Source organism: Asparagus officinalis, chromosome 4 (assembly GCF_001876935.1).
Source record: "Asparagus officinalis chromosome 4, Aspof.V1, whole genome shotgun sequence".
NCBI lineage: Eukaryota > Viridiplantae > Streptophyta > Magnoliopsida > Asparagales > Asparagaceae > Asparagus > Asparagus officinalis.
The window spans coordinates 130,223,619-130,245,774 of record NC_033797.1 but is presented as its reverse complement, the minus strand read 5'-3'; the positions used below and the strand labels follow the sequence as shown (position 1 = coordinate 130,245,774).

The window sequence follows — 22,156 nt, the reverse complement described above, 5'->3', positions numbered from 1 at the left end:
CAATAGCATAGTGGCATAACATTGTTTCATGTTTGTATCTTATTGGTGTGCATAATATCTGCGTTTCATGAGGTCAGTTCCTGCAGAACCCTGTTTTAGTCTGAGAACTGAATATAAGTTGTAACCATTGTCATAGGCATTCTCCTGCAAAAGTTTTGCAATACTGCAAATTACTTGAAAATTTATCATCTGTGAGTGCAACCTATGTGTACTGACATGGAATGTGGGCTTGGACACGATGTTGCATATTTAATCGCTAAGGTTTCTAGCTGCAATACCCCTCACCATTACAAAAACCACCCACCCATGTACACAACCCCCAAAAAACAATAAACACACTCCCCCACACTCCACTCTTTCACCCACCCATGCTTTTATAATATTTTAAGAATATAGGTGAAACTGATATTATTGTTCTAAAGATGATTATATTGATTAGATTGTAATTGAGAAGTTGCATATGATTGAACTGGATATATTTTTTACTTATAGGATCAAATGATAAAGATGTGAGCAGATACCACTCAACCTGATGGAACTCGAACAATGACAAATGAGGAAATTTGTACAAAAGTTCTCAAAGTCAAATCAGGCTACATTAAGGGCTGTGGTTTTGGCCCTAGACCACCACCATTAAGATTAAGGGCTGTGGTTTTGGCCCTAGACCACCACCATTAAGGTTCCCTCGTTCTTCGATGAGTGAAATGTCTGAAAAGAATAAAGAGTTGCAAGAACAGCTTCAAGAGACCCAACAACTTGTAGGAACTCAACAAGAAAAGATCGATGCGCAAAATGAGGAACAGCTTCAAGAGACCCAACAACTTGTAGGAACTCAACAAGAAAAGATCGATGCGCAAAATGAGGTAATTTAAAGATTGGAGGAGCAAGCCAAAAAGTTTGAGGAGTTTATTGCTAATTTTTTCGGGCAACGTCCATCAGCTTAGTGTTCTTAGTGAACTTAAACTTAGAGAAATGTTTCTTTGATCGTGTTGCATTTGTTATTGCTTTAGACTAGCATTGTTACTTATAGTAGAAACTTGCTTGCTTCTTTAGACTAGCATTGTTACTTATAGTAGAAACTTGCTTGCTTTATTTATTTTAATTGGTTTGATGTACTGTGGTGACAATTGATGACAAATACTTAAACTTGGAGAAATGTTTCTTTGTTGTCGCTTCTGTTGTAATTTTCCTCGATATAGACCATATAACCTATATTGACAAATGTAAATTTCCTCGTAATTGAATTTTTTTGGCGAGGAATATGGGGTACAATCTACAACGACAAATTTAAATTTCCTCGTCTTTGAGTCCGGGGTACAATCTACAACGACAAATTTAAATTTCCTCGTCTTTGAGTCCCTTTATTGAGGAACTGTTTCCATGAGAAAAAGATACATATAATGAATAAAATCAATTTCCTCGTTAAAGATTTATCTTTGGCGAGGAACAATTTTCTCGCTGAAAGATACTTACAACAACGAAAATAGTTTTTTTAGAACTTTTATTATATATAAATTAAATATTATTCATGTATCATTGGCGAGGAAACTGTAGTTTAGCGATGAAAAATGTATGAGATTAGGTGAGGAAAAATATCGAGGCTAAAGAGTAACAACGAGAAAAGAATATATTCATCGCAAAAAGGGTTTCGCGAGAAATTATAATATTCCTCGCAGAAACTTTTCTTGACCACCCTACCGCGAGGAAATGGTGACCAAAGTTTTTTCCTCGCCAACACACTACGGCGATGAAATCTCGACTTTTAATGACAAACTTGTTCCTCGCAGATTAGCTTTTTTGTTGTAGTTCACAGCGGCGTCCCTTGCAGGTCTGCGCGTTTTGATTCTTCAAGCCCAGCCGCCAATATTTGTTTCCTCTGCCTCAACTTCGCACACCCACCTAGGGCACAAATTAAAAGGCTATTTATAGAGCTACACTAGTACAATCGGGTGTGGCCTCACATGTGAAATCTCCTCACACCAAATTCGTGGCCCCCACATGCATTAAAGGAAAACGCGTCTCCTTGCTATCGGGTGTAGGCGTAGGAAAAGATCACGCATATTAGTGGCCCTACTCACATGGAGTGCCTATAAAGAGAGCAAGCTCACAAGAACTTGCTCTATGTAGGAACTTAAGGCAAAGGCTAGCTTGTTGGTTGAAATATTGAGGATTACTTAATGATCCAATGGGAAGGCTTCTTGCTTAGATGAGTGTTCCTGCTCGGAAAACACACTAGACTTTGTTAATGTTGAACGTAAATGAGTTAGAGCACTCATTTGGGCAAGAAGTCTTCCAAAGGAGATCTTTGAGAAAAGTAACAAAAAGGGAAACTTACTCAGGTGATTGTATTATAGTTATCAATGCTCTTATAGAAACAATATTATTGAACAAATCTCCTTTTTTCTCTTCATTAATCATGATTTCTTTCCAATATTCTTACTTCCTTATCCTTTTCCTCTCTTTTCTTTATTTTCTTGCATCTATTCTTTTTATTTTTCTTTTGTATCTTTTGTCATTTCTCTTTTTTATTCTTTTTATAATCTTTTGCTTTGGAATATTTTTATATAATTAAATTTAATTATAATATCACCTCATTAAATTTAAATTTATTTCCATGTTTTTTTAGCATAGACTTTAATGTGGATATATTGTACATCTCATGTTGAATTTTGTTTATAAATGTGTTGGTTAAACTATGAAATATATCAAACTTTTGCATCTTAAAAAACACATGAGATTTTTTCCTATATTTTTGTAAGATGGATGAACTTGTTCGTGGTGAAGAATCATTGGCTAATAAATATTTTCATCCATTTATATAAGAATGATATAGAAAATAACAAAACCATACTTTTCTAAATACGCCCGATCTTCATTCCAATTGTTAAAAATGAAGAATTAAGTTGATTTTAGTTTTTTCTCTAGAAACTTTAATGTTAGCATAGAAAAATCACAAAACATACTTTAGATAACCTAAAAATGAAGGATTTATTCTCTATTCATGATCCTTAATTTCTTTCATTTGGTTCGATGGAGATTGGGGGATGAAAATCTTTGTAGATTCTGGCAAGATAAATGGTCTGGAGATAACACTCTCAGTAGTTTGTTCCCCAGAGCTCATCAGCTTGCCTTTGCAAATTCCTCTATCACCAGTAGTCATGGCCTTTTCATCAACAATTCCTGGAAGTGGCACCCCATTATCAGAAGAGGCATTTCAGAGGAAGACAGATATCAGATTGAACAACTATATCATAAGCTTGAGTCAGTTAATCCTCTTGTAGTTTCCAACAGAGATGAGATTTTTTGGTACCACCACCATTCAGGCAAGTATACTGTAAAATCTCTCTACTCTTTTTTTAACTCAGTAGGATCTACCTCCCACCTTCATAATTTCATCTGGAAGTCGCCCACTCCACTTAAGGTGAAGATCTTCTTTTGGTCCTTGAGTCTTCACAAATTAAACACAAGAGATGTTTTAGCAAAAAAAGGTTGGTCAGGGGATACAGTATGTCCCATGTGCAGTACAAACATAGAAACCCACGATCACTTGTTCAATGATTGTTCTTTCACCAGATTAGTTTGGTCCCTTCTCTTCCCTAATGGACAGTTGGGGAACTGGCCAGAGGGGATTGACTCACTCATCTCTGCTCAAGGTGACTTCTTCCTCAACAAGACCATCAAATCCCTATGGAAAGTCATCCTTCCTTCTTGTTGTTGGTGGTTATGGTATTGCAGGAATAAGTTCATATTAGAAAAGGTTCATACACCTATTCATGTCATAGCTGCTAATATAGCTCAATTCACTCTTTTGTGGACAGCTGCCTCCAGCAGCAAAAGAGCTTCCATTTTACACAGCGCTGCGGTTGAGCTGGGTCTTCACCAGCGGGCCAAATCCGTTCCGGAGGACAATATGGGAGAGAATTTCCCCAGCTAATCCTAGTGCTCTCAAGTGGTGGCTTCTCTAGACCTTTTGCTATTGGTTACTTATGGTTAGATCTTTTGTAATAACTCAACTAAACCTTGATCTTTTCCCTGATGTGGCTTTCTTTTTTTGTTTCGTTTTCCTCTCTAGGAAGTTAGGAGCCAGTGGAGAAATTTTCTGGTTGGTGACGACAAGGTCCGCTCCCATCCGAAAATTTCTTCTCCTGACTCCTTTTCTTACTCTCTACGTGTTCATTTGTATATATTCATCACAGTTTGGTTTTATAGTTTTATATATGAGCAGGGGTTCTCACCCTGCTTCTTCCTTTCAAAAAAAAAAATGAAACAGAGAAAAATTTTAATTTCAAAGTAGAGAAAAAAGTTTCAAAGAAAAATAATTTCTTATTAAGAAGTTATTGTTGACAATTAGCAACTAATTTATTTCTGGTAGAAAATAATCATAATTTTTTAATATAAAAAATATATATAATATGGTGAAAATAAAATGAGATAAACTTAAAAAAATAGATAGACAAAAAAAGAGAAAAGATAATAAAAAGTGATGCTAGAAAAAGATAAGGAAAAAAATGGAGTGAAGGAGAATTGAAGGAAGAGAAATTAAAAGGGAAATATGATCGAAGTCATGAGAGAAAATTGAGATTTTTTTTCTTCAAATCTGTTCCTATTATCATTTGGATGAAACATTGTTTTGATCCTCTACAGGAAATCAATGTATAAGAAGAAAAGTAGTTGTCTCTCTATTACATTTGAGTACTAAAGAGAATCTAAATCTCTTCTATTCTAGGCCAATTTGTTATTGTTGAAGCTTATGACAAGTTGCTTACAAAAGAAACTCTTATGAATAACATATATAAGCTACTGAATATAGACATTTTGTAATTATATTGTAAGGATACAGCAATCGGCTTTAGAATGGGATACATAGAAAGAGTCAAAAGCATAACATATTAGAATTGATGAAAAGGAGGAGAATAGATCGGTCAAGTTTCACTGTAGTAAAAAACATAACATATCAGAACTGGTGAAAAGGAGGATAATAGATCGATCAAGTCTCACTATTGGTTGATCGGCTAGTCGGACCGCCCAAACAGTTTTGAGGTTGACTTTCTTACTAACACATCCCCTTTTATATTCTTTCTCCTTTGCTATTTCCAATGACCAGTTAATTCTTAACACGAGCTTTGCTACAGGGACCCAAAATATGGGACCAACAGGGGGTACATGTGAGGTGTCTCCCTCCTATTGTATAATGAGCTGACCATCATTAATGATGGTCAACTCAATATACAAATAGAAGGGAGACACCTCACCTGTCCTCCCTGTTGGGCCCATATTTTGGGTCCTTAGAGAATTTTTCTTCTTAACACTAACACATCCCCTTTTATATTATTTCTCCTTTGCTATTTCCAATGATCAGTTAATACTCTTGGCAATTTCCAAGAACAAACTTCGAGCTTCCTATACATTTAGGGGCTGTTTGTTTTACACTTTTATAGAAAAGGATTAGTATTAGTGGTCTGACAGTGGCAAAAGTGTAAATTATGAAATCTTTGAGTGGTCTGACAGTGGCAAAAGTGTAAATTATGAAATCTTTGTGAATCCTAATCTAGAGTTTGGCTGGGGAAAAATTTATGGATTACGTATTCCATAAAGTTGCTACAGTCGTGGTTTTTTCAAGAAACCGAAATCGGAGGGGGGGAGAGGATTTGGGCGAGAAATCTGACATTTGCCACTGTTTTCGTTTTCTGATTCCTAATCCTCTCGATTTCGAACCCTAGCTCTGGAATCGCAACTGGGCGTTTCTTCTCCCGCCTCTCCCAAGTTCCTTCGCACCTCCTCTCTCGTTGTTCTTCGATATTATTTGGGTTTCAGTTTGTGGATTTGCCCTAGATTTTGGGCTCGGCTTCTCCCACGATCCGATGTTCTTCGATATTGTTTTTGGTTGGTTGGGTTTGTTGGTCACGACAACAATTTCTGGGCTTGCTGGCTGTTCTTCTCCCGCTGATCTTTGATATTGTTGTTGGGTTCTTCGGTTTGTGGATTTGCCCTAGATTTTGGGCTCGGCTTCTCCCGCTGTCCGCTGTTCTTCGATTTTGATCTTTGTTGGTGGGGTTTGTTGGTAACGACATCAATTTCTGGGTTTTTTATGCTGTTCTTCTCCCGTTGATCTTTGATATTGTTGGGTTCTTCGGTTTGCTGGTTGTTCCGTCCGGTGGGGTTTGTTGGTAATGACATCAATTTCTGAATTTTTCCCTTCGCAACAGCTTGGCATCTACAGGTATAAATCAATTTAACCCTTTTAATTTGATTATTTAATTGTGCTTGCTCTGATTAAATTAACATTGGTAGTGGAATTATTGAATTTGGTATATGTTTAATTATTGAAACAAGGGTATTGTTCGGTGGTTGTTTCATTTGGTATATAGTTTATTACTGATTTTATTAGAATTATTTGTCAGTGGGGTTTCATTCGCAACTGCTTGGCATCTACATGTCTAATCTCTCATGAATCAAGGGTTTTGGTATATAGTTGATTATTGAGCTTTGGTTCTCTGGGGTTGTTGTTGTTGTAGTCCTTCAAATGACTAAACCATGGAATGAAAACCTTAATTATATTTGTTTGATCAGCGTGCATGCTTAGGGTGCAAAATATGAAATGAAAGTTTCACTACTTTATATATATTTGTGGATATGTAGATATATGGTTTTATGATTTTAATATTTTTATTAGTTATTTAATTATCTTTAGTTTCCAAACAATATTACTGTTAAGTTGTAAATATATGCTAATTTTACAATGGATTTAGATGGATAACGTAGATGAAGAACAATTGAAGAGGATGTGTGCTAATACAGCTGTGTCTGCGGTGGTCACAATAATAACATATATTCTGATAATGCGTGCTAAGCGCAAGAGAATTTCATCTTGTACGAAGGAGGAAAAAATCCAAAAAATTTATTGCAGAGAAGCTCACTTCAAACGTGTATTGGAAGGCTATAGTGATAGTTGTCGGTCTTACATTAGAATGAGACCGAGTGCCTTTTTCAAACTTGCCACAGTAATGAAAGAAAACGGTTTATTAGAGGATTCAAGACATGTTCAAGTCGAAGAACAGCTCGCTATGTTCCTGAGTATAGTGGGGCATAAAACTAAAAATAGAATAATAATGACTGAGTTCATAAGATCGGGAGAAACAGTGAGTAAGTATTTCAATAAAGTCCTACAAGCAATGAATGGGTTACGTGATCGCTATATGAAGCAAGCTCCAAATGAAGTTCCTGCAGAGATTGCAAACAACCCAAATTATTTTCCTTACTTCAAGGTAAAAATAATACATACACCTCAACATCTGTTTTAAAGTGAATATGTATTTTATTGAATATATTATAACTTATATTTTTTTATAGGATTGCATTGGTATGATAGATGGCACACACGTTGACGCAGTATTACCCAGTAACCTAGTTGCCCGTTTTAGAGAGAGAAAAGGTGTGACACAAAACGTCCTAGCAGCATGCACCCCTAATAAACTATTCACCTATGTCCTAGCTGGGCGGGAGGGAGCAGCAAATGACTATAGGATATTACAGGTGCTTTGTCGAGACCACAGCCTTACGGGCTTCGAGTTTATGATGGTATTAATTCTTACTTGTTCACAATTAAGAAAAAAATTAAATACTTGTCAATAGTGTGTGATATGAAGATATTGTTTAATTGTAATGTAGGTAAATATTACCTATGTGATGCGGGATACACCACAATGCCAGGCTTCATATCCCCATATCACGGTGTACGATATCATTTAAAAGAGCACACCGGTAGGACACCAAAGAATAGAAAAGAGTTGTTTAATTTAAGGCATTCAAGTTTAAGATCAAAATTGAATGCACATTTGGTATATTGAAGAACCGGTTTAAAATACTATCGGCGAAGCCAAATTATCCATTTCCCACTCAAGTGGACATTGTACTAGCGTGTACCGTGTTACACAATTTCATTGTTATAGAAGATCCATATGATGATATTTTAAATGAAAATATAGACATTGATGAAGATAATGGGGAAGTGACCAATGACGATGACTCAAGTGTGGTGGATTATACTCAAACTAGGACACAGAGAGGATCGAGATTCAAGAAATGAATGGAAGGAGCTACGAGATCAAATTGCTTGGGCGATGTGGATGGATTATTGTGCAAAGTATAATGGTGGTAACATAATGGAAAGTGGTTTAGCTTAATGTGATGTTTGTTCTATCTCGATGTAATAACTTGTATTATTTTCTTACTGTTCGCAACTATCCATTTTAATGTTTCTTAGCATGTACTAAACATTTCTACGATTATCATCTTCGACCTTTTCATGTTGTTTCTATACATATAGGCGTTTCGTATATTCCTTTTCTAACGCAAATTGCTAAATGCATGCATATTATATATTGATTTTGCTTTCTTTAATAATAATGTCTACTTGTTCAATATATATTAGGTATGGTTAACAATCAGGCAGATAAGCAGCCCCTGCCTTCTCATTCTAATGCTCCGCCAAATCCAGCTGCTAACATAAACATGAACTTCACGCCTGTTCAACCACAACCTTTCTCTTCACCCCATCATACATTCTCACCATTCTCATTATATGATGCTAATTATGGTGGAATGACACAGCAACCAATGTCATACGTGAGCATGTTAAGCAGCCCACAAGGTTTGCTATTTCCCACAGCCAATTCTCAAAGTAGTGGACCTAATTAATTTTCACCAAACACTGGTGATTCAGAAGAGAAGGTTATTCATGATGTTGATGGTGAGGAGCATACTTCACCAATAAAAAAAGGGAAAAAATTAGCTCATAAGAAATCGGGACTGGGGGCAAGGTTGAACTCAAGAGGTGTGGCTAATAAGTTTTGGCTTCCAGAGCACGATGACGTTCTCATTCCTTATCTTGCAGAATTAGCATTAGATGGGCTAAAGCCAGACAAGAACTTCAAGGCAGAAGCTTATAAAATGGCAGCGATGAAAATCAACATGCAATTTAGGACTGATTTCACTCATATACATGTCATTAACCACTTGAAATGCTTGAGAAACAAATTCAATGACATGAAGGCTTGCCTTGATATAAGTGGAGCTGGGTGGGATGAAATAAATAAAATGATTACACTGGATGACGAAACCTTGAAATCGTGGTCTCAGGTATAACATTCAGCATCTACATTGTTGTTAGTAATTAATACATTTGGTTCACAACTTATGATTATTTGTTGTTGCAGGACAAATCCAAATCTAAGTTCAAAGCGTACATAAACAAACTCCTACCTCACTTCAAAAATTTACAAACTATCATGGGTGATGACCAAGCTAAGGGTGAATTTGTTAGACCTGTGTATGCTAACATTGGGTCTAGTAGGTCCATACATATTCCTGAAGATGATAGTGAAATTCCAGAGGAGAGTGGAAGTACACCACAATCTGATGCTTGTAACCAACAACAACCAACTAGATGTAAGTCTAAGAGTAAAGACAACATGAATTCATCTTCTAACAAGAAACCTAAAAAATCAAATCGTGAAGAGGAAATGTTATGTGCCTTTGTTGACTCAATGTCTCAGTCCATGAGAAATCAACACATTGTTCATTGGACTGAACAATTGGCTGCAGCGTTGAAGGAACATAGGGATGAATACTCTGAGGAATTCCTGGATAGGATTTTAGATCACTTATATGACAATGAACGTGAAGCTAGAAGGTTTTTCATAAAAGGAAAGGAAGGTCAGCAGAGGTACATTACCAACCTGATTAATGACCAAGGTTGGTCTATTAACTAATTTGTGCGGTGCTGCTGGTTTTGTTGCTGTTTTGTTGCTGGGTTTGTGCTAGCATTAGCTGGGGTTTGTTGCTTGTTTACCCCCTGTCTGCTGGGTTTGCTGCTGTTTTGTTTTTGAGCTTGTGTAGCTCCTTGCTAATGGGGTTGTTGCTGTTTTATTTGGAGCTTGTGTAGCTCCTTGCTAGCTGGGGTTTGTGCCTGTTTTTCCCCAGTTTTGCAGCTCAAGCTGCTGCTGGTTTTGTTGTTGTTTTGTTGCTGGGTTTGTGCTAGCATTAGCTGGGGTTTGTTGCTTGTTTACCCCCTGCCTGATGGGTTTGCTACTATTTTGTTTAGAGCTTGTGTAGCTCCTTGCTAATGGGGTTGTTGCTGTTTTGTTTTTGAGCTTGTGTAGCTCCTTGCTAGCTGGGGTTTGTGCCTGTTTTTCCTCAGTTTTGCAGCTCTTGCTGCTGCTGGGTTTGTTGCTGTTTTGTTGCTGGGTTTGTGCTAGGGCTTGGTGGGGTTTGTTGCTTGTTTACCCCCCCTGTCTGATGGGTTTGCTGATGTTTTTGTTTAGAGCTTGTGTAGCTCCTTGCTAATGGGGTTGTTGTTGTTTTGTTTTTGAGCTTGTGTAGCTCCTTGCTAATGGGGTTTGTGCCTGTTTTTCCCCAGTTTTGTAGCTCCTGCTGCTGAAGCTAAGGGTTTGTTGCTGTTTTGTTGAAGGGTTTGTGCTTGTTGGCCCCGTCTGCAGCAGGAGCTGGGGTTTGTTGCTTGTTTGCCCCCTGTCTGTTGGGGTTTGTTGCTTGTTTACTCCTGCTGCTGCTGGGGTTGTTGTTGTTTTGTTTTTAGAGCTTGTGTAGCTCCTTGCAGCTGGGATTTGTTGATGTTTCGTTCTGAGCTTGTGTAGCTCCTTGCATGCTGGGGTTTGTGCCTGTTTTTCCTCAATTTTGCAGCTCCTGCTGCTGCTGGGTTTGTTGTTGTTTTGTTGCTGAGTTTGTGCTTGCAGGAGCTGGGGTTTGTTGCTTGTTTACCCCCTGTCTGCTGGGTTTGCTGCTGTTTTGTTTTTGAGCTTGTGTAGCTCCTTGCTAATGGGGTTGTTGCTGTTTTATTCTGAGCTTGTGTAGCTCCTTGCTAGCTGGGGTTTGTGCCTGTTTTTCCTCAGTTTGGCAGCTCCTGCTGCTGCTGGGTTTGTTGCTGTTTTGTTGCTGGGTTTGTGCTTGCAGGAGCTGGGGTTTGTTGCTTGTTTTTCCCCATCATACATTCTCACCATGCTGCTGTTTTGTTTTTCCGAGCCTGTGGGTTACTTGCTGTTTAGTTTTGAGCTTGTGCAGCTCCTTGCACTTGATATATGGTAATGATGATGATCAGCGTTCACTGAGAATGCAATCTAACTTACATCGTTTATTATATCCAGATGAGGCAAAAGGGGATGAGATTGCAGCCTACATTGAATTGACAATGTCTAGGCGAGGCAATTCATCCTTATAATGCAATCTGTAATAAACATGTAAGTTATAGGTGGGGCAATCAATGATGATAAGTTGATCTATTACTGAGCCATACAATATCAATTAGAATTTGTACCCAATTCAAACAACAGTTTTCATTACATCCTCAATAGTTTTTGCAATTACAAGTACATGACATGAAGTTTGTAATAATTAAAATAACACAAAAAATTGCTAAGAAAATTGCAGAAATTTTCCAAGCTAGTAGTTGATTTTCGACAAGTCTCAATTCTTTCTTCAGCTTCTTTGATTGCAAGATATATTTATCTCCGTACCTATTTTCTTTGACATATTGGCTTCCTTGGGTGCTTGATGACTCTCCTCTTTCTTCAGCCCATTCGAAAAAAATACATTCTTTGTTTGGGAATTTTGCACACCCCCAATAACACCTACCCTTATTTTTTCCATTCTTGCACACTTTCATCGGTGTTCGGAGATTGCAGTCGCAATAAACTTCATAATTCTGCCAGCACTCTTCTGATATCATCCTTGATGTCGGGGCAGCAAATTGAAGAGCTTGGGAATTTTATTATTGTTGAAAAATGAGAATGATGGGATTATTTGTGAGGCCTCAAGGTGAATTTATAGCCACCATGCCCCTGAAATAGCCGTTGCTACAGTGATTTGCCTAAGAAATAGCCGTTGCTACAGTGTCAGCTGCTTGAAAATCTGATTTTTGGGCCTTAAATCCGTTGTTACAGTGATATGTAAATGTTGTTACAGTGTTTGCTGCTGGAAATATGATTTTGGGGGCTTAAATCCGTTGCTACAGAATTTTTTTAATGAAAATTGTGATAGCCGTTGCTACAGTAATGATCCCCAAAAAAATATTCTTCTTAAACCAAACATGGTATTAGGAATTGGACCAATTCTATAAAAGTAGGATTACTAATCCTTTGGGTGAAACAAACATTAAAAGCCAAAAAAAGTAGGATTCCATAAAACTCAAACTTGTCCATAAAATTTTTATGGATTAGGTTGGAATCCATAAATTAAATAGAGGATTCCATAAAACTCAAACTTGTCCATAAAATTTTTATGGATTAGGTTGGAATCCATAAATTAAATAGGATTCCTAATCCTATTCCTAGTCCTTTTGGAATCCATAAATTAAATAGGATTCCTAATCCTATTCCTAGTCCTTGGTGAAACAAACAGCCCCTTAACATTCAAGCTTTTGATGCTGGCACCCTTCGAACTTTGGTTATCAATATGCATTGGTCTATTTCATTTTGAAATTTGTGGAGAATACCAACAAATACTTTTGCAAGTGACCGACAATAGTCATGTTTCCTTATTGTGGTCATCCTTGTCTTTTCAAATTGTCCATGTTTCTTATCAAATGGATAGGAAATTTCAGGCTAAGCGTGGTTGGGCTGTTTAGAGCCAACGAGTGGTGGCTACGTTCTCAGATTTCTATCTGAAAACTTACGACTTTAAGAACCCCACCACCAAAGTACAAGAAAGGCATAGGTTCTTATGATTAATGAATATAATCAGTTATAATTAACTGGATAAATTTTAGGAAAAATTCTGAAAATAGACCACATTTACTAAATATTTAGCAAAATCGACAATTTTGCTAAATATTTAGCAAAATCGACCTCTTTTTGGCCTGTTGGCCAAAAAGAGGTCGATTTTCAAAAAATTGGCCTGAAAACATACGGGACTACTAGTCCCGTATGTTTTCAACACACTAAGTAGAGATTAGAAAACATACGGGACTAGTAGTCCCGTATGTTTTCTGTGAGACTTCTCGTGGCTCACCAAAATGTACGGGACTACTAGTCCCGTACATTTTGCAGAGACAATTTCCCTTGCAACCAAGTATACGGGACTAGTAGTCCCGTAAAATTTACAGAGGCTTTTGCCTCGGCAATCAAATATACAGGACTAATAGTCCCGTATATTTTGCAGAGGCAATTTTCCTCTGCCCAGCAAAAATACGGGACTACTAGTCCCGTATTTTTGCTGGGCAGATAACCATACGATAATATGTAGCTTAAGTAGAATAAATCCAAATGCATCAATAAATCCATACGACAATAATCTACATGGAAAAACTAACAAAGGAAAAATCCACCCCTCCCCCGTTGTCTCGGCCTTCGTACCCACTGAGATCGTCGGCGGCCCCCTTCGTCTTGAGCTTGTATATGCTCGCTCTCCGGTTGTGTGTGGGGCTGTGACGGACCAGCTTATTGTGACGGACCAGCTTGTTGTGACGGACCAGCTTCATCGTTGTGCGTGCAAGATCTATCACATCTACGGTAGCGTACATATGTAGTATCTTCAATATCCACCTGCTCACGACCTTCATGTCGATCCTCATGAGTTTGTTGAAAAGCTCTACGAACTCTCGCCACTATCCGCTGTAATATCGATACGTCCACAGAATCTCCTATGGCGGTAGTTATACCCTCATTTGCAATCCCCACTACATCGTCCAATGCGTCTATCTACAATTATATAAAAATATTGCTTCATATAAGAAACCAAAAGCTAACATAAAGATTGCAAAATCTATTATAATCTAAAGCAATTTACTTACCTATCGCCTCTCATCTAACCCTCTTGGTACATATCGAGATTGTTGGTTGCGAATCTCGATTTCGTCTACTGGAGGCGCAGTTTGGGTGATTATCCAACGTCGGGTAACCCCCAAATATCATCTTATGTAATCGACTTCCTGCATCGGAGGATAAAGCGGATCGACAATAAGTTGATGCCGATCATTCCACCGAGCTATGTATGATTGATGCGTGCGCTGCCAGTTAATCTGATGTCCACCTTTAGCCACCTTTCTCTCTATTTTTTCGACCAATTGTGGAGCGTGCTGTGTGAGTCCAAACTGTCTAAACTTCGGCAACCCCAGACTTTGGAATATTTTCAATGAACAACTCAATTGCGATTTGTTTATCCGCAAGTTGTATCATGTCATTCAATTCTTCATCAGTGGTGATCTCTACCGCAATTGTTCTTTTTTCATTTATTGGACAATTATAAAAGACCTTAATGGAATTTTCGGCATGATTAATTCTGGTAACTCTGTATATTTGCTCCATCATTCCATCGAAATTGCAATTTCAAGACAACATGAACATTTTCCTAGAGCCTCCATCATATATAGGCAAATTATTCATTCCAACACTCAATTTCCCATTGAATAAGTAAATAATCGGAATTCCATTCGCCATTTTAACTGAAGAATTAAAATTTGACGTATACAAATTAGATATTTAAATAATCGGAATTCCATTCGCCATTTTAACTGAAGAATTAAAATTTGACGTATACAAATTAGATATTTTGCAAATTGATGATCATAATTCATTATTTCCTCTAGATATACCTCTAAATATACATATTAACTAGACGAAATTGGAGAAATTTATGAAAAAAAAAATTAAAATTGTTACCTTGTCAAAATCGGATTTCGTTGGCGTCGGAGATCAAGCTTGGCGTCAGATTTGAGGGAGGAGGGGGTGAGTTGGCTTTAGGAGAGAGAGATTGGGTTTGGGAGAGATGGAGATTGGTTTGGGAGAGATGGAGATTGGGTTTGGGTGTGAAATTCGGGTTTGGGAGAGATTTCAATGGGTTTGGGAGGGATTGAGATGGGTTTGGGAGTGAGGGTGAAGAGATTGAGATGGGTTTGGGAGTGAAGGTGGAGAGAGAAGGTGGAGAGAGATTGAGATTCTAAGGGGAATAGCGGAATTTAGGGCAGAGCAGTTATATATGTCGACATTTATACGGGACTAGTAGTCCCGTATAAATGGTTCTCGTGGCTCTGCAAAATGTACGGGACTAGTAGTCCCGTACATTTTGGTGAGCCACGAGAAGCCTCATAGAAAACATACAGGACTACTAGTCTCGTATGTTTTCTAATCTCTAATTAGTGTATTGAAAACATACGGGACTAGTAGTCCCGTATGTTTTCAGGCTAATTTTTTGAAAATCGACCTCTTTTTGGCCAACAGGCCAAAAAGAGGTTGATTTTGCTAAATATTTAGCAAAATGGTCGATTTTGCTAAATATTTAGCAAATGTGGTCTATTTTTAGAATTTTTCCTAAATTTTACTTACCCTAACTTCCAAAATTTTGAAACGCTCACTAAATCTCAATAACCTTGAGAATCCTTGAAAACTTCTAAGATAATTTTTTCCCACCACTTAACTATCAATGACTACTTTAAAATGTTGATATGATATTCTTGTTAGAGTTATAATAAGTGTAACTTAAAACTTGACATTGTAATGGAAAAGTTTAGTCCCACATAAGAAATGGAATAGGAAGGAAGGGTGTTTATAAGTCTTTTCTTTCTCTCTTATGCCTAGAAAAAAATAAAAGTTATGCTCCATACCACGAGTAAGGGGTCGGGCTCGGGGTCGGGTGGCGCGCGCCCACGACCTACGGACACGAATGCTCCTCCGGAGTAAGGGGCTCTTAATCCGCTACATTTTTATTTTTTATTTGTGCAAATTGTTCTTTTTCAATATAATTAAAATGGTAAATTGATTTGAAACGGTAATATTTAAGCAGAATCAAAACGGAAACGGACTTTTATGAGAATTAAATTGGTAATTAAAAACATTCATCCTTAACCTCTATAAATACTCAAAGCTGCGAAGGCTAAAGATACAGTTTCAAAAACAGTGCAAATTACAACATCTTCTCTGTTCTTGCTCTTCATTTTCTTACTGCTACATTCTGTTGGTTTCCTGAAAGTCGAGAAGAATTAATTCGCAAAGCCTTCTTGAAGCTCGTGCCGATGAGAAGGAGGTCACCTGACCGAGGGTCGTTGTATCTCCGAGAACTTTTGCCGTGTAGCCCTGTACGAGAGGGGGCAATTAGATTCTTGGGATGGTGCCTTGCACGCCTCGACCATCAGGCCGTATTTCTAACCCTATTTATTTTTCGTTACAATTAATTTCATTTCTGTGATAAAATATTAATCCGTTTTTATATGATATTAATCGTTTGTTCAAAACATAATTTCGTGTTAATTATTGTCTAAACAGCTAATATTTCCAACAATTCTCTGTTTAGAAACACAAAACATGGGCTGATGCCATTGTGAAGGTAATAACTGTGAACGCGGATAGGAAAGTGGCCCCCACCCACGTGCAAACTTTTAAAAAAATAAACAAAGTTCACGCGGTTTTTTACCGCGTGAAGAGATGGCTTCCTCGTTTCCGCGTGAACGAGCTCGGTGAGGCAGATGCGGCCCACGAACCGCAATATAAATACCCATGCTAGGGTATTTTTCGCGTCAGCGCAAGAGGGTTGGTTTTTTGTGCGGCTGCGGAACAGAAGCAAGAGCACGGAGTTTTTTGGCGGCTGTAGGAGTGCAAAGACAGAAGAAAAGTTGGGTTTTTGCATCCTTTTGTAGAGAGAGTTTGTGAGGGATTTGAGAGAGTTTGTTTGAGGGTTTATATTGTGAGTGATTATAAACCCTAGTTGTATTCTCTCCCTCTATTAGTAGATCTCTCCCCCTCCTTGCCCCGTGGACGTAGGCAATTTGCCAAACCACGTAAAATTGCTTGTATCGCTTTTGTGTTATTTGTAATAGCTTTTTAGGATCCCTCGACAGGTCAGTCCTAGAACTGGTGAGAGGAAGAGTCGATATCTCACTTTGTTGAGATATTCGCTTCAGATTCTTGTTTTCTTGGTGAGACGGGAATTCTTATTGCGACCCGACTCTCTTGTTGTGTTGTCGAAGTGCTGCAGAAATTTCCGCTGTGCGCAACAAGTGGTATCAGAGCCTAGATTTCAGATCTAGGGTTTTGGAGTTTGGTGGAGGAAGATTTTGTGTGAAGCTTGATTCTTGGAGTTCTAGGCTTCGGTGAAGATAGCATTAGGAGTTACCGTTGGAGATTTCGCTTTCCTCGTGTGGATAGGAGATCTATTTGGAATCCGATCTAGGGTTCAGTTGGGTGGTTCCTAATTTCTATCAAATTTATTCTTTCTCTACAATTTGGAGTTAGTTCGCAATGGGAGAAGAAGGTGAAAGCAGCAAATCGATGGTGAGTACAATACAAGTTGGTTTTCAGAACACTAAGATTAGTGTGGTGAAGTATGACGGCAAAATCAACTTTGGTTTGTGGATGAGCGACATACAAGATGCACTCAATGCTCAGAATCTGGAAGAGACTATCATGGTCCACGAGAGGCCACCTAAATATGAAGAGGCGGTATGGGAGAAGATGAATAGGAACGCTTGTGGGGTGATCAGGTCCTGTTTGGAACAGGAACTGAAATATGATGTGATTGGGGTGACGTCTGCAATGAAGATGTGGGAAATTCTCAACAACAAGTATCTCACAAAGAGTGTTGAGAACAGGTTACACTTGCTGCGAAAACTTTTTAGATTTCAGATGTCCAGAGGCACCTCGCTAGCGGCTCATGTGAACAACTATACTAAGTTGTTGTCGAACTTGGCAAATGTTGATGAGAAGATATCGGATGAGTACAAGGTAATTATTTTGTTGGGCTCCTTACCGGAAGAGGAGTATGATACATTCATGCTCACTTTATTGAACGGGAGATCTTCTATCAGCTATAGTGAAGTGACTAACGCATTGACCAACTACGATTTGAGGAGGAAGGACAATGAGACTTCCCATGCTAGCACTTCAGGCTAGGCTTTGTCGACGAGAGGTAGAAGCCCATATTCGAAAGGTGGTAATAGAGGGAGGTCAAAGTCAAGAAGCTGCCACCAATTGGCAAAGAACCAATGTGCATTCTGCAAGGAGCAGGGACATTGGAAGAGAGACTGCCTAAAGCTCAAGGAGAAGGAGAATGGTAAGAAAAAGGGCCCGAAGGCCAATGAGGTGAATATTACGAAAGACGATGATTCCGATGATTCGTGCTTTTCTCTACTGGTTACTCCGGAGGTAAACCATGCGGATGCATCAGATTGGATTCTTGATTCCGATGCTACTTATCATATGACCCCTAGGTGAGACTGGTTTGCATCTTTTGAGAAAGTCGATGGGGGTGTTGTTGTCATGGGAAATGATCAATCATGTGGCGTTTGTGGGATAGGTACCATACGGATTAGGATGCACGATGGAGTAGTCCGTGAGTTGAAGGAGGTGAGATTTGTTCCTCAACTGAAGAAAAATCTTATCTCAGTTGGAGCTTTGGAGGTGAAGGGATTCAAGGTGACTTTCAAAAATGCTGTAGCGAAGGTTACTAAGGGATCATTGGTGGTGATGAGGGGAGGGGAGTCCGTAATCAGAATTTATATTATCTGAAGGGAAGCACCGAGATTGGCCAGGTTGCTTCGGCTATTTTAGAAACGGACATGAGCAGACTTTGGCACTATAGGTTGGGGCACACAGGTGAAAAGTCACAGCAGGCATTGTGCAAGCAGGGGCTATTGAAGGGAGCCAAATGTGAAAAGATTGAGTTCTGTGAGTATTGTGTTCTTGGTAAGAAGACGAAGGTGAAGTTCGGGATTGCCATTCATCAGACGAGGGGCATCCTGGACTATGTGCACACAGACGTTTAGGGTCCCACCAAGACTGCATCACTTGGTGGTCGACATTGGTTCGTCACGTTCGTTGATGACTATTCTAGGCGATGTTGGGTGTACACCATGACGAAGAAGAGTGAAGTCCTAAATATATTCGTGGAGTGGAAGAAGAGATTGGAACTGCAGACTGGGAGAAGGATCAAGACGTTGCGATCCGACAATGGTGGTGAATATACTTCAGACCCCTTTCTGCAGCTATGTCGAGACAAGGGCATAGAGAGGTACTTCACGGTTAGTCATACACCACAGCAAAATGGGGTGGCAGAGAGGTTGAATCGGTCTTTACTGGAGAAGATCCGATGCTTATTGTCGCAGAGTGGTTTGGAGAAGATCTTTTAGGCTGAGGCACTTACATATGCGAGCCACCTCATTAACAGGTTACATTCATCTGTGATTGAGGGGAAGACCCCTATGGAGAAGTGGTCGGGAGAGCCAGCACGAGATTATGACCAGCTCAAGGTATTCGGGTGCCCTATATTTTATCATATGAGAACTGATAAGTTGGACTCTCGAGCTAGGAATGCCATATTTATAGGATTCAAGCGTGGTGTCAAGGGATACAAGCTTTGGGATCCAGTTGATAAGAAAATTGTGGACGTCACATTCGATGAGGCTTCTATCTTGAAGCTTCCCAGCTCTCATTAGGTGGAGAGCGACCCGACGGAAGAGATATCGCAGGTGGTGAAGATCGATGCAGCTCCATATTGTCCAGATGGTACAGTATCCATTAGAGTGTCGACTAAGGTGACTCCAGGCGAGCATGACGGTGACACGGAGGATACGGGTACTAATATGCAAGATCAGGGACCGACGGCTCAGGTTCAGGATTCTATTATGGTTCGGAGACAGAGGAGAAACATACAAATGCCAGCACGGTATACCGACACAGTTACGTATGCACTTCCGGTGGAGAGTATCGATGAGTTGGTGCCTACCACATTCAGAGAGGCCGAGCAGAGTTCGGAGGCTGATTCGTGGTAGGTGGCTATGCAGGAGGAGATGGAATCTCTTCATAAGAACTATACATGGGAGCTTGTTGAGCTTCCAAAGGGGCGGAAGGCAATTGATTGCAAGTGGGTATACACGAAAAAGGAGGGCATTGAGGGCACTCCATTGAGGTTCAAAGCTAGGTTGGTTGCGAAGGTCTATGCACAGGAGGAAGGTATTGACTATAATGAGGTTTTCTCTCCGGTGGTGAAGTATTCTTTGATTCAGATTTTGCTAGCTTTGGTGGCACAGTATGGTTGGAGTTAGATCAGTTAGATGTAAAGACGACATTTCTTCATAGTGATCTTGATGAAGAAATATATATGACTCAGCTATTAGGATTTTGAACTGCAGGGAAGGAAAAATTAGTTTGCAGGTTGAAGAAATCGCTATACGGTTTGAAGCAGTCTCCTCGATAGTGGTAGAGGCGATTCGATGGTTTTATGACTGGTCATTCGTACACTCGGAACCAGTTTCATCCTTACGTATATTTTCGTAAGTTGAAAGGAGGTGCGTACATTTATTTGTTGCTCTATGTCGATGACATGTTGGTTACCTCTATTTCCAGGTCGGCTATAGATGAGTTGAAAGTTCAGCTTTCAAATGAGTTTGAGATGAAGGACTTGGGCGAGGCGAAGCGCATTCTAGGGATGAAGATTGGCAGAGACAAGAAGAATGGCAGAATTTGTTTGACACAGATGGCTTATTTGACGAAGGTTCTACAGCGATTCCATGTTAGCATGGATACAAAGCCAGTTGGTGTACCTCTGGGAGCCCATTTGAAACTTTTAGCTGGTCTTTCACCAAAGTCAGTTAAAGATCAAGAGTTGATGTCGAAGACTCCATATACGAGCGCGGTTGGGAGCTTGATCTACGCAATGGTATGTACGAGACCAGATTTGTCACAGGCGGTGAGCATGGTTTCGATATACATGCACGATCCAGGAGTGGGTCATTGGGACACCGTGAGATGGATTTTGAGGTACATTCGAGGTACGCTCAATGTTGGTTTAGTTTATGAGCGGGACACTACAGGTGAGTGTTTTCATCGAAAGTTAGTCTCGTTGTGGAATTCATTATATCTTCGACCGATTACAATAAATTCAAAAGAGATAGCCTTTTTATAAGACTTCTTTTACACAACAAAATGAAAATTGCAACTTTTTAGAAACAAACGCAGGATCGTTGTTTGGATCGCTGCTTGCGTGGGATCTTTGCCTGTGCCGGGGGTGCGTTAGCCCGTGGACCACCAATTCATAGATTCTGGTTGAATCGTGAAGGTTTTGGGGATTCTTCCTTCGTTTATCGAAGTAAGAATTTGAAGCGAATATCTTATCGATGTAAGATATTCACTCTTCTAAAGATCAAGTCAGATCTTAGATCTCTAGGAATCGCCAAAAACTTCTTGAGGGTGTTTGTGAAGAAGGAAGACTCCCTCTCTTGCTCAAATTCACCAAAAGCTCAAGTATATTCTGCTCCAAAAATGCTCCCCCCTCTTATTTCGTGTCTAGGGAGATATTTATAGGGATCGAAGTGCACAACAGTTGAAACAGGGGCAAGATAACTGACCAGATGATTTCTCTTTGGCCGCTGTAGTCTACACTGCCGCGGCTATTGGCGCGGCAGTATAGACTGCCGCGGCCAAAGAGGCGGTTACCAGCACGTTTCATCGTGTTTGAAACCGTTCTCCCACGACCTTTAACCACCTTTTTCGTGGTTTAACTGCTTGTCCACGTCAGCACACGTTCTATTTCTGATATGCCGCCACGTGGGCTTTAAGGAATCATCGTATAATTGCTTTGTAACCGCCGCAGCATCCCCTTATAATAGCCGCGGCACCATAGGCTGTCGCGTCTTAGCCGCGACACCATGTGCCTTAGCCGCGGCACCATGGGCTGCCGCGCCTTAGCCGCGGCACCATGTCCTGCCGTGCCTCAGCCGCGGCACCATGGGCTGCCGCGCCTTAGCCGCGGCACCATGTCCTGTCGCGCCTCAGCCGCGCCGCCATGTACTGCCTGTTCGTGTGTACATTATTCTTCCATATTGTCTCGCTTCCTTTGAATGATCCCCTCTGATTAAGAGAATGACGTTTATCGTCTTCTCTTTGCCTTGAGTGGTATTCGGATTTCTGTAAGCATTTTTTGACGCCTACAGTGAGCAGCTATGCATTGGTTATGTTGATTCGGATTATGTTGGTGATTTGGATAAGCGTCGGTCTACTACGGGGTATGTTATCACTTTGACCCATGAGCCGGTGTGTTGGAGAAGCACCTTACAGTCGACGGTGGCTTTGTCTATGACGGAGACAGAGTATATGGCAGTTACGGAAGCTGTGAAGGAGGCTATTTGGCTTTGAGGACTTTTGGAGGAACTTGGTATATC

The 22,156-nt window shown here is 39.7% G+C and overlaps 1 protein-coding gene across 1 annotated transcript; it reads left to right on the top strand.

The window, feature by feature from the left end:
• Positions 2,150 to 4,239, top strand: LOC109836152. Its single transcript, XM_020404038.1, has 2 exons — positions 2,150 to 3,323; positions 3,819 to 4,239. The coding sequence occupies exons 1-2, from the start codon at positions 3,002 to 3,004 to the stop codon at positions 3,932 to 3,934; spliced, it is 438 nt and encodes a 145-aa protein (XP_020259627.1). The 5' UTR covers positions 2,150 to 3,001; the 3' UTR covers positions 3,935 to 4,239.

Coding starts and splice junctions, on each gene's coding strand:
- LOC109836152 (XM_020404038.1), top strand. CDS start 3,002: ATGATCCTTAATTTCTTTCATTTGGTTCGATGGAGATTGGGGGATGAA. Junction 3,324..3,818: donor TTGGTACCACCACCATTCAG/GCAAGTATACTG, acceptor TTTTGTGGACAG/CTGCCTCCAGCAGCAAAAGA.